Below are 12499 nucleotides of genomic sequence, written 5' to 3' on the forward strand. Positions count from 1 at the left end.
CAAGCTGTCTGGTTCCCCTAGGCTATTTCTGAATGACACTGTATAGACTGATATTTCATAGTGCAAGGTGAGGATGAAAGCAATTACCTACCTCTCTAAAGGTGCAAGACTCATTGTTCCCTTTTCTGTAGCAACTGGACAGACAATTTGGTAGCTAGGTGATCAGTCACTGAAATGTAAGAGAGGGAGACATGCATACAGCAATATTGCTACAAACTTGTTTTGCTTCCTGCTTTCTTCACAATTACAATTTTATCATTCAGAGAAGAATTAAACTTAAAGGAACCATTAAATCAGACTGACCATTTATTGTAACTCTTGGAACAAAGCTAGAGAGCAAGCTAATTTGCAGGGAAAAAAACCCTACAGGATTCTTCTTGTACAGTTTATACTTCTCCGAAGCATAGTACCAGGATGCAACAGCAATAAGATGACATCACTATCTCACAGTTAGAGCCTCAAGAGTTACATAATGTTTTTTAATCACCATTTTTGTTGTGCTAAAGCTGAGGCAAGGACACCAAGTAATTTGCCAAATCCATAAAGTCTGTGTCATTTGAGAATGATCTACAATTCAGAAATCCATGGCTTGAAGTTGTTGAGTCCAGCTGATACAGTGTATCTTTGTGATCTTCTAACTTGCCTGAAATTCTGTTTGTACAAAGAAAGACTAAGCTAAGCTAGATGGCTGTTGAGGATTTTCTTTTCACTTGACATTGATGAACTAATGGAAGCAGTTTTCCTTCCTCATGAAGCCTTTGAGTATCTGTAGCACCTCCAACAAAAGTCCCATTGACAAACACTCTCGGGACCTATCAAGAAGATGAAAATTGCATTAGTTACTTCTTGGAAAAGAGATAAAAATCTAAGCAAGCCCACGTGGACGTGAGTATACACACAGTAGTTATGTTCTTACATATGCATATTTAATATTACTGTACAACTCATGCATTTCCATAGTATTTAGAGATGGGAAACTCTGTTCACATGCCCCTCAGAAGTGGGATAAAGTCACTGTATGGAAAATAGTAATAAACTGAGTCAAGTGAGACTATACAAAATTAAGAAATTGCAATGCAAGTGTTAAACACAATGGATTAAATATACCTATACAAATTAAAACTGACTTTGTTACTTCAATTATCTTAGTGGCAGTATGGAAACAATCACCTTAGAGGGATAGCCAGAGGGTCTCAAGAGGAAGAGATGGTACAGAACCATTCTGCAGTACCTTGCCTTTAACTTAGGAGCTTGTATCTCGAGTTGACTTGTCTCAAAAAAAATGAAGAACTTGGTATGTCATAACCCATAAGGAACATGCGTAGTGTAAGTTCTTACTCTGATGGTTACATAAGAAAATATACTTACTGTTCTGCCACCAGTCATCTGTTCAAGAATGTCCTGGAACTGCCTTCCATTTGTAGTCATGTCCAGTTCTACAGCTGTATAATTTACATTCATATCCTCAAAAAGTTTTTTTGCCATTTTGCAGTAGAAGCATGTTGTTTTAGAGAAAATCACCACACAGTTGTCTGAAATAATCTTCTGTAAATCCAAAAGAACGTTCAAGTCAGTGTGCTTTGATTTTAAGTCAGTGTATTTTAACAGTATCAAACAGTCAAGAAAACAAAAGTTTAAAATCTGCTATTATGGTAACAAATACAGGATAATTACTCTGTAAAAAGCTTTTTGAGGTATTTTTAACGGGGACAACTGAGGAGTTCACAGCCATGCTACAGTGATGGCAGGCTAATTCTAAGGAATCTTCCAAAACACTACTTCATTCTCAGTTTTTTAAGGTAAAGTGAAAAGCTAGTTCAGCTTCTAAATTTTCCCTACTTATAATCTAGAGCCACAAGACTCTTAAGGTGAGGAGTGAACTACTCTTCTTTAAAAACAAGGAGCAGAATGGTGACTTCTATCAAGGCATCTGTCAGGAAGATACCATCACCTATGTTGCCGAAAAACTCGGAATAAAGAACTTATCAACACCAATTTCGTGTAGATAAGCAGACACTTCTTTATTGACGGCCGGGTGCACGGGTGAGTCCTTTCAAAAAAACCACGCACACCTGAACACCAAAATCATACACCTTATATTAAACTTATTCATTCATATTCATTAGACTTCCGAGAAAGGTTATACATAGTCATTAGATTTCTGGGAAGTTATTAGCGTATGCAAATGTCCTTTATGCAGGCGCAGTGAAGGTCTCTGGTGGTCCTCTAGAGTCCTCTGGTGGTCTTTCATAGTCTTCCTCACTTGTCCATAGTTGACCTCTCAGGTGATTCTGCGCAGTATGATTCTCACCATCATTTACATAAAAATGCATACTATGTCTGTTCTTAAATATAACCTTTCTAATGATTGGTCCTTCAGTCACACCATCTCATTAATATTCTGATGTTAAAACAATCATTTGTTAATCTCACTTAACTCTACTGATTGGAATCCTCAATAATTAGATCGAGGTGGGAAGGGTAAGGGGTTTCCAAGCAGCAAACTGGTGTCCATAACGGTTTCCTTAGTTTCTTAAAACAAAACACTACTGATCAACAAATCTTTGTCAAAGTCTCTGTGCTTAAATGATTTTAGACAATACTTGGATTCTTATGGTTACACATAATACATTTTCCAAAGTTCCTAAGTTTCTATGACTATATTTCAAACTTAACACTCCCATGGTTAAATGTGTAGAATGTAATAGGTATGTATAGTTTTGTTAAAATATTTCTTTTAATTCTACATTCCTATTAAAATTAAATATAATTCTAACTAATAACAAATCAATAACAAATCAGTAACACCTCTATGGTGGGTGCAAAACATATCCACCCCACATTTGTTCTGAAGATCTCTATGGTGGCCTAGCACATCCTTTAAGGATGCATCCCATACTTTCACATCAGAATAAAAACTGCTTCCTACCTAACTACCCAGAAAGTCAGACCCTTGACCTTAAAAAGTGCAATTGCACTTGGCCAGATCCCAAAGAGCATCTGCACACAAATGCAGTACGAAGTGACATGCAACTTCAGCAGTTTGCAGAACTACATGGAAGATAAAGTTACTTCTGCTTCACTTATGCTTTTCAGTAAAAGGTTTGTTCTATTCTTTGTGCAGAATACCAGGAATCAGTTAAAAAAATTAGAAGGATCTGACTTTCAGGAATGCTATGACCTTCTTGTGGGAGCAGAGAAATAAAGGAGGGTTGGCATTAACAATCTCTACCAGAAGTGCTGCTGGCACCTCTGAAGCTGTGTATGGCCTGCACTTTGGCTCCAAAATGAGCAGAATGACTGTGGAGCATGTGGTATGACTGCCATGCAGTGGTGCCAGCCCTGAACCCTCTTGTGCTCTGCAGTCACAGACCTCCTACAGTCTGCCAAACAAGCTGCATCTCCTTGAATTACATAGTACAGCTTTCCTTGTCCTTAAGGCAAATGGAACGTGCCGGGGGCAAGCACAGTGACAAAAAGGGTTCTGAGTGAGAGAAGGGAATACTCGTATTACTTTGCTGTAAATTCAAAGTAATTTCAGGCTGTCCTTTAGTATCAGTAAGTGTACTTTAAAAAGCTCTTTAAATGTTTACTTTACTCGATACTAGTCATTTTACAAGGTTCAATCCCCAGCATTGATATCAGTACTGAATTTGAGTAGAGGTCTTAAAAGATGTAAAATGGATGCAGCCTAGGAAGATCAGGTTCCAGGGCTATGCATAAACAATGCTGCCAGTAATAAACATAAAAATCAGGTTCAAGATGCAAAACTATTTACAGAATTTCTTAGTATAAATCAGAAGAGCTTTTAAGTAACTGTGTCTTTTAGAAATGTTGAAAATAAGAATTGCATAAATAATGTTACCTGTATTTGATTCACAGCAGCATCATTAGACAACCCTACAGAAGTAGGCAGACTATTCTCCATTCTAAAACTAAAAAGAAATTAAAGTCAGATATTCAAGCTTTCAAACAATGACACATTTCATAGTTCACAAAGGTTGGCTTCATACTGTTTTAAGATTTAATGTATATGCAAGTTTACTTCAGCTGCGATGCCTACAGTCATACCAGTTCTTACATGCCTGGGGGGAGATGCAAATAAAGAGATGGACGTTGCAGACTATAAGAATAACCAAAAAGGCTGCCTTTGCAAAAGAAATAGTTGTTTTTCCCCCAATGACAATACAGATACAAGTGTCAAATCCGACTCTAAAGCTCGTTTTCATCAAAGGAGATGTCCCTCCGGCGTGCCGCTCCGAGGCCTGCACGTCCCGATGCCACCGGGCCCCAGCCGCAAGCGGCCCTGGTACCCGCCACTCCGCTCCCCGGAGGGCCGCTTCCTCCCAAGACGAGCGTTCAAAAACCACGAAGACAGAAAGCAAGCCCCGTCCCTTCGGGCTCGACCCAGGCCCAAGGTTCCAGCCGGCGGAGAGCTCGTTCGCTCGCTCCTACCGACCGACCGACCGACGCACCCGTCCCACTGCTGCTGCCGCCTCCGTCCCAGGGCCGCCGCCCCGCCCAGCGCCCTCCGCAGCGCCATGGCCGCCAAGAGGAAGGGGTGGGGCTTGTCGCAGTCCTCACGGCGGTCCGACCACGCTCGCAGGCCCCCCCCGCACCGCCTCCCAGGGGAGCGCGGGGCTCCCGCCGCGCTGCCGGTGTTTTGGGGCGCCGTGTGGCGGGCAGCACCGTCCCGCCCCGCCGGTCTGTGCCTCTGTCCCTTGGGTGAGGGCCCTGCTAGCGGTGGTGTCGGAGGTGAAGGCAGCCCAGAGCAGGCTGCCGGGGGGAAAGTAGCGCCTCCGGAGCGGGGAAGAGAGCGGTGCGGCCAGCTCCCGGAGGCGGTGGTACCCGTCCTGCGGGGACGGTCCCTACGGGCCGGCGCGCCTGGCAGCCGCGGCGGGTTCCCCGTTACTGGTGCTACCAGTCGGGATACACGTGGTCACAGACTGTTTTTCTGAGGAAAAACCGTTCTGGAATTGCGACGTCGGGCTAGTAAAGACGCTCGGAAGCGCTGCTGTCAGCTGGCGGTTTGGAGAGGGGATTAAAGATGGGACGGAATTCCTGGAGGTCCCGGGGGGGACTTCTGGGGCAGGGGGCGGGGAGGGTGGGTCTTCTGCCTTTTGTGGCTGACTCCCAGGTGCTAAGGTTTCGGCCGTACCTTTCCTTTGTCAAATGTAAAACTTAACTTTAAATCTGCTCTGTCAGCATTTCTGTTGCCCTTTTTTCTTTAAGTTTCTTTCCTGCCTGCAGCTATTCAAATATGCAGAAACATACCCATGAAGCAGGAGTGTTCCCGGACAACAAAGAATGTGCTGAAGGATAATGAACTCGGCCTGGTTTCTGGGATGATTTTACTTTACGTGGGGGTATTGTTTTTTTTTTTCACTCTGATTGTCTAGTAAGAGCTGTTTGGCCATATTCTCTTGCTTCACCCCCACATAACTTGATACGGAGCCTGGATCACTGGTCAAATATGTATGTCCTTGGCAGAGCATAGCTGCTGAGTCTCCCCACTGGGACCTAGATAAGAATTTCAGTACTGCAGACGCTTCTCTGCCCCTCTTTTTGTGGAGACGATAAGTTTTGCGAAGTTGTGTTCTGGATCACTGTTCAGACGTCAGTCCTATGTTTTAAAAAACAGTGCAAGGAAATCAGCTAACGTACCATTTTGGTTTTGCTCATGTATATATATATAAATTAATATTGTGTATTCAGACATGGTATATCTTGTTCCTTTCGTATTATAAGACTTGAACAATCTTTCTTGGTGTTATTAATCTAAATGAATTTACCTATCATGTAAAATTGCATTGTTTTGCAACTTAATTTTGATTTCATATAAAACATCGGCATAAATTGTTAAGACTACAGAGCTCTGTTAAACTAGTCATAAAATACAATTGAAACATTGTACGTATGCAACATACTTTCATCTTACTAAATCGTAACATGCTTTCTCATTTCAGGTAATAATTTTCTAGCCTAATCTGTGATAAAACTGATAAACTCTAAAGTCTCTAATGCCATGTGAAAATAGTTTATCTGGCATTTCTTATCAAATCCTGATTTAGTGATAAAAATAACGGTTAATAATCTCACTATGATCCCCAAAGAAAACTGTGGGAAATGTTCTGGAAAATCCCATTTAAAACTTCTAATGAAGGCATCCTGTCATGGTTTAACCCCAGCCAGCAACTAAGCACCACACAGCTGCTTGCTCACTTCCCCCCCACCCAGTGGGATGGGGGAGAGAATTGGAAAAAAAAGTAAAACTCGTGGGTTGAGATATGAACAGTTTAATAGAACAGAAAGGAATAAACTAATAATGATAATAGTAATAAAATGAAAATAATAATAATAATAAAAAAAGGATTGGAATATACAAGTCATACACAATGCAATTGCTCACCACTTGCCAACCGATGTCCAGTCAGTTCCCAAGCAGCAGTCTGCCCCCCAGGCTGATTCCCCCATTTATATACTGGGCATGATGTCACATGGTATGGAATATCCCTTTGGCCAGTTTGGGCCAGCTGCCCTGGCTGTGTCCCCTCCCAACTTCTTATGCCTCTCCAGTGTTCTTGCTGGCTAAGCATGAGAAGCTGAAAAAGCCTTGACTTAGACTAAACACTACTTAGCGACAACTGAAGCCATCAGTGTGTTATGAACATTCTTCTCATACTGAACCCAAAACATAGCACTGTACCAGCTACTAGGAAGACAATTAACTCTATCCCAGCTGAAACCAGGACACATCCTTAAATGAAAAAGTAAACCAGAACATTTTCTTGAAACATGAAAATAAATTTCTTCGCAGCCATGTGTTACAGCTTATTATGTACTGCATCAGTCACGGCTTACTGAGTGACAGACCACAGCACAACTAAAATGAATGGCTTTTTTGTGTCATTGTAACACAATGACTTTGTATCTTGTGGAAGGAAGTATTATTTGTAGTCTAGCCGATGTATGGGATGTGTTTCTTAAGAGGTAACACTGGTTTAGGTGATGCAGTGGCGTTTTTGGATGAGATGTAGAAACAGGACCTGGCCCACTAGAAGCATTTCAAGTTCCATTCCAATTTTTTGTGAGCTGTAGCTCCAGTAATCATTCCAAATCCAGTCTGAGAAATTATGTTCTGTTCATTCATCATGGTTTTGTCTCCTAAGTATATAAATGTTACTCTATACCAGTTGAAAAATAAATATTGGAAGTAATTGGTATAATTCATCATATTACAAGGTGTTGTAGTATGTTTGTATATTAGACTATTTCAATACTATATATGAAATGTGATAAATATACTTGCGATATTCAGCATGCTGTGTAGTTCCAACACAAATGGTGGTATCGCTAACATTTCAGAACAGGAAATTCTACATGCTGTTGACTTTTAGGCTGTTTTGTCAGTCTTGGTACATGCTACTTACAGGAAGAAAAATGATGCCATTTTGCCTTTTGCAGATTTAAAATGAAATAATGTTTTCTGTCAATGTTGAAAAGTGTTAAGAAAATTCTGAGCATCAAAGATTAGAATAAGCCATCATGAGAGCTTTCTTCCAGGTCTAAAAATCCCAGAATTGGTATTCCCCAGAGGATACCAGTCTGTCAGGTTCTGCCTTGAAGCGCTACACTTCCAGTTGTTTGTGTCCTTGAGCAGAAGAAATCAGCCCGGAACAGTGAGAGGGCAAAATACACGCGTGATGTGCAGGCCACCGCCAGCCACAGCTGCTCGGTTGCTCTGGTGAGCGAGCGGCCTTGTAGGGGCTCTGCGAAATCCTGAGCTCCGCAGGGTATAGTAAAGCTTGCTCAGTGTTGTTACTGTTCGTCCTTCTCCAGGTGCGGAGGCAATAAATATTTTCCTCATTACTTTTTTGCTATGGTCTTTTGATGGCCTATTCTCTTCAGAATTAAATTGTATTTTGTGATGGATAAAGCAGAGATTTTTCTTTCTCCCCCTCACGCCCCTGCTTTATATCTAGGTTACAGAAGATTTTGCTTCTAACCTGTAGCGTGAGAGCTTTTGCACCCCTTTCCCGACCTGTTTCTCCCGCCGCGCAGCCCCAGGGAAGCGCGGGGACAGCACGGTAAGCTGCAATTAACGAGCTGCTCCCTCAGCCCTAATTATCTGTAATGTGAAAAAGGTGTGCTGCCTCCGGTACCTCGCGCGCATTAGCGTGATACCTCTAGATGTTCTCCGCCGTGCGTGGGTGACGCCGGCGAACGCGAAAAGCTCCTCGACAGCCCTCACCGGGACGCGCGGTCCCTCCTGCAGACGCTGCAGCTCTGACAGTGCTTCGGCGTCCGCAGGCGGATGCGGCCTGCGGATGCGCGCACTGCGCGGCGGCAGCGTGGCCGTGAAGAGCGGTCCCGCGTCGTTATGCTTCCGCTGCCTGGCGGAGGCCCCGCGCTGAGTGGCCGGTTGGCAGCGGCTCCAGTAGTCCCTCTGCCGGCAGCTTCCGTGACTCCCTCCCCGTTGCCGGTGCTGACGCTCCGGCCTCGCCGCCCGAGACCGTGGCCCTACGGCCGTGAGAGCGGTGAGTGCTTCACTTCCCCACCACCCCCGGCCCTGGCTAGTGCCGACTTGAGGGCGGAGCCGCGACGCTCCATGGCAACGGGTTCGGCGTCGCCCCCTGGAGGCGGTGACGGTGGCGGCGTCGCCGCTGCTCAGGCGTTCGCGGTAGGCAGCCCGGGGCCTGGCGGCTGGCGGCAGGGTCCTCGCGCGGCTGGCAGAAGGGCCGGGCCGGAGCGGAGCGGCGGCGGCTGGCGGCTCCGGAGCGAAGATGGCGGATGTGCTGAGCGTGCTGCGGCAGTACAACACGCAGAAGAAGGAGATCGTGGTGAAGGGGGACGAGGTGATCTTCGGCGAGTTCTCCTGGCCCAAGAACGTCAAGACCAACTATGTCATTTGGGGGTGAGCGGCGGAGCCGAGGCGGGAGGCCGCTCGTTGGGGGAGAGGGCGGGGGGCGAGCGGAAGAGGGAGAAGTTGCCCCGAAGTTGCGGGGGAGCGCGCGGGGAGGGAGGTTCCGCCGCCCTTCGCGTCCCGTCGCGTTGCGGGGAGCGAGGCGGGCGGCCTGGCTGCCGCCTTCTGGTGGGGCCCCTCGGGAGCGCCCTAGAGCCGTGTGCCTCCTCGCTGCCTGGGCCCGGTGTCCCGGCGGAGGGGGTTGTCCGAGCGGCCGGCACCCTTCGCGGCAGGGTGGGCCATGCCTCCCTCCCCCGTGCTGCCGGCGGCCCGGTCGGGCAGGGAGGTCTCGCCCGTCCCTTCGGGAAGGTTCCTAGGACCGCGACCGGCCGGTCGGCGCCTCTGCCCGGGGCCAGAAGGGTCGCGGGGCGGGGGCGAGGCCTTTCCTTGGCTTTCGGCCTGTCCGCGCGACTCGAGGGGGGTGGGGGCTGGAGGGTCACGGCGGGGCTGGGTCTTTCAGGGTTTATGTGATGAGACGGTAGGAGGCAGCTTCTCAAAGTTTTTCTGGGGTTTGTGTGAAAAACGGGCGTTACGTACTTATTGTTTTAGTTTATCCGGGCTACTTCTCTTTTTCTTGGAACTTTGTCCGGGGGTAGGAAAGTCAGTGAGGTCCAAACAGACGCTCCCTGCGAGCCCTGTGGGAGCGTGCAGGCGCTTTGCTCCTCCTCAGCCGGCTCTGAGCTGAGGCCTCTTCCTGGGCTGTACCCCATGCAGGCTGTTTCCTAGTTGGTCTTATCCTAATAAACAAGTAGAGATAGCGCTTCTGTTGCTTAAATGATTATGTTAAGCGTTTTACTTATTTTTAGAAAACTTCTAGAAAATGATGTTTTGTACGTGTTCAATTTTCTAGTACTATATCTGTTGCTTACAATGCAAGGGAGTTCTTCATTCTCCTTTCCTCTGAATTTAGCTGCTGCTTGCTTATAACGTACTAACTAGGAGGATTTTAATGAATCTCTCTTAAACCCATGAGAAAAAAAATGCTTATTGTTAAATATCAGATAGTGAACATTTCAGCTACTCGTCAAAGAGAGTATGTTATCCTGTGAAGCTTGATGGAAAAACAGAAGAACCTGCAGATTTCTCAAACCCCCCCCCCCCCCCCCCAAAAAAAAAACCCCAAACCAAAACACCCCAACCCTTGTAGTTCAGTCTATGACCAGGGATGATTTTTTTGGTTGTTGTTTTAATAATTTTGATATTAATATTAGTATTGATCTAATATCCTGACTACTGGTTTGAGAGAGAAATGAAAGAAACTTATTTGTTCGTGTTAACTTGTAGACAGATGGGTTTTTTAAGTGGTTTACTCTGCAATGTACCTAAAACTAGAAATGTGTTATTTCATTACCTATTTCAAGCTTTCAGAAACTCATTTGGGATTTATTTGCACTTCCTGGCTGAGTGGGGGATGCTGGTAGCTAGACTGAAAAGGAAGAAAAATATTTGCATAAGCAGTTAAGTTTTAAATTTCTTGAAAAGTCTTAGTTCTATTTTTGTTGAGCAACTGTATAGACAATGGTGGTGGTTTCCTTGCTACAAGTTGTTTTTCCCAAAGAGTAGCAAGTAATAATGGTTAACTAGACAGACAAGTTTCATTGCTTTTCTGTAGGGAGAAGCTGATAATGCCAGCTGAACTTTACTGCTGCTTAGGAGAGCTTGAATTGGGCACAGAAATTGTTAACAAAAGACAGCAGCTGGAGAGGGAAACTTTATTATATACATTCAGGAAGCTTTATCTTCATGGTCAAGAAAGAACTATGAGTGAACAGAGGATATGCTGAGCAGAACAGCAGCAGTAACCTTGTAATAGCTGTTTGTGTCCTCGCCTCTTGTGGTAGATGTGTTGTAGAATTTGGAGGGGTTTTGTTGTTTTGCTTGTTTGAAGTAAGTTTCAATCTTAGTTCTTAGTTGAATCTTAGTTTAGACCAGTGGCGTCTGAACTTTTGGTAGGATCAAACTGCTATCAATTCACAATATTTCTTGTGAACCACTGTGGAATTATGTGTGTCTAATCTTTAAATTGAAGACACTGTAAAAACGAGACCAGTTCTGCAAGCCATACTGAATAGCTTTGACACCACAGTTTGGGAGTTGTCAATTTATGTAATTGCCAGACTCATGCAGGGACTCAAGAGGAACATTTTCAAAAACTTTCAAGATTCAAAACCTTTTATGTTCAGGTTGTTTGACAGGACCCAAACTATGCTTGCACTGTGCAGTTGTTAGTGGCTTAGTCTTTCATGAAGGTAAACCTTGATTTCTGTTTTAGGTGTCCACAGCACAGTTGCTGTAATTGCATCTCTACTGCAAGTCTGGAGAGAGTAATGCAAGTCTGAATAGCAGTGGTGGCATTCTGTCCCTGCTAGAATTAGAAGTAGTCCCACTAGACATTTAACACTGTGGCTCCTTGAGCAGCTAAGCTGGCAGGAGTTGGCAGTGCTGCCCTGCACTGCCTTCTCTCTGTGCTAGCAGAAGTTGTCGGTCACACAGTGAACTGGTCTGAGGAAGTAAGCCAAGTTAAAAGTAACCCGGGGGGAGGGGGGATTAATTTTAATCCAGGTTACTTTCCAGATAGTAATTACGTGAATACCACTGCTGGCACATGAAGAAGGTTAGATGGTCTAAGATTAAGTGTGTTGTGTGTTTTGATCTAATGACTGATCTGTAGCCCCTGAAGAGCAATTATAGAATCTGTTTCAAAACTGAAGGAAGGAATTTATCTAACAGAGAAATTTATTTGCTTTGTTTACCCAGCAGAGGGGCTTGTATGCACAGCTGAGAAGTTTTTAAACACTAAGCAGCTGGTCATGGGTATTGTAATTTGTGGGATACTCTGTGTGCCTAGTCTTGTATTTTTAAAGATTACTGTGTTTTTTTGTGGATGAGGCACAGGCCTTTAGTACCTTTATAAAAGTCATGCTTTGAAACATGACAGAGAAAATGAAGCAGTTAAAAATGAGTAAACTCCTGGTGCCCACAGGTTGAGGGTAAATGGATGAGCAGGAAATAAATTTCTGGTGTTAAGCAGGTGAAACTTTCTCTCTTGTGTTATGTAAACTTTTTATCCTTTTTTTTGAGCTGGAGTGGTTTTTTGTTGTTTTGTTTTGTTGGTTTTTTTAAGAGATGCAACTCTTAATAACCATTAAAGCAAATATATGTGCTGGACTTTGAGGTCTAAATCTTAAGATTTTCATTGTTTTTCTTAAGTAATTGATACCATTAGTAAATATAGGAAAAGAGAATTAATTTCTTTTGCTACTTTGGATATTTGTAAGTTATATGAAGTAAGCTACCTTCAGATCAGCTTGCATTTAGTTCACTGTTTATTGAGCAGGTTCTTTATGTCTGGAAAACCTGAAAGGAACACAAAGTGATGCTGATAGTCAGTTTAGACTTAGATTTTTTTGCCTTGCGTACAGCTGCTTGTCCATCTGATGCTTTCCCTTTAATGTGCAATATCTTGTCCTCCTAATAAAACACCCTCTTAGAACCATGGTGAGCATGGGGATTTGTTGTGTGTGTTGTTTAAGTGAT

General features: G+C 44.2%; 2 protein-coding genes across 7 annotated transcripts in view; one reads left to right on the forward strand and one right to left on the reverse strand.

Moving 5' to 3' along the window:
• Positions 1–288: 288 nt before the first annotated feature.
• On the reverse strand, positions 289–8624 carry GLRX2 (glutaredoxin 2). Of its 6 annotated transcripts, none has more exons than XM_049807742.1 (4): positions 8163–8624; positions 3866–3935; positions 1369–1545; positions 289–812 (listed from the first exon to the last, which is right to left on the reverse strand). In XM_049807742.1, the coding sequence occupies exons 1-4, from the start codon at positions 8171–8173 to the stop codon at positions 681–683; spliced, it is 390 nt and encodes a 129-aa protein (XP_049663699.1). In that variant the 5' UTR covers positions 8174–8624; the 3' UTR covers positions 289–680. The 6 variants fall into 6 exon arrangements, with proteins under 6 accessions (XP_049663699.1, XP_049663703.1, XP_049663704.1 ...); XM_049807746.1 differs by having other exon boundaries at positions 8185–8203; XM_049807747.1 differs by lacking the exon at positions 8163–8624 and adding an exon at positions 4460–4700.
• Positions 8625–8694: 70 nt separating this feature from the next.
• The window catches only part of CDC73 (cell division cycle 73), a 119142-nt gene continuing 115337 nt past the window's right edge, over positions 8695–12499 (forward strand). The window contains exon 1 of the mRNA XM_049807727.1: positions 8695–8914. Coding sequence (XP_049663684.1) covers positions 8784–8914 — 131 coding nt within the window. The 5' untranslated portion in view covers positions 8695–8783. The remainder of the gene's footprint in view (positions 8915–12499) is intronic.

The sequence above is a fragment of the Accipiter gentilis genome, chromosome 8 (genome assembly GCF_929443795.1).
Source record: "Accipiter gentilis chromosome 8, bAccGen1.1, whole genome shotgun sequence".
Classification (NCBI taxonomy): Eukaryota; Metazoa; Chordata; class Aves; order Accipitriformes; family Accipitridae; genus Astur; species Astur gentilis.

Coding starts and splice junctions, on each gene's coding strand:
- GLRX2 (XM_049807743.1), bottom strand. CDS start 4,543: ATGGCGCTGCGGAGGGCGCTGGGCGGGGCGGCGGCCCTGGGACGGAGG. Junction 3,936..4,475: donor CGGCAGCAGCAGTGGGACGG/GTGCGTCGGTCG, acceptor ATTTCTTTTTAG/TTTTAGAATGGAGAATAGTC. Junction 813..1,368: donor AGATGACTGGTGGCAGAACA/GTAAGTATATTT, acceptor TCTTCTTGATAG/GTCCCGAGAGTGTTTGTCAA.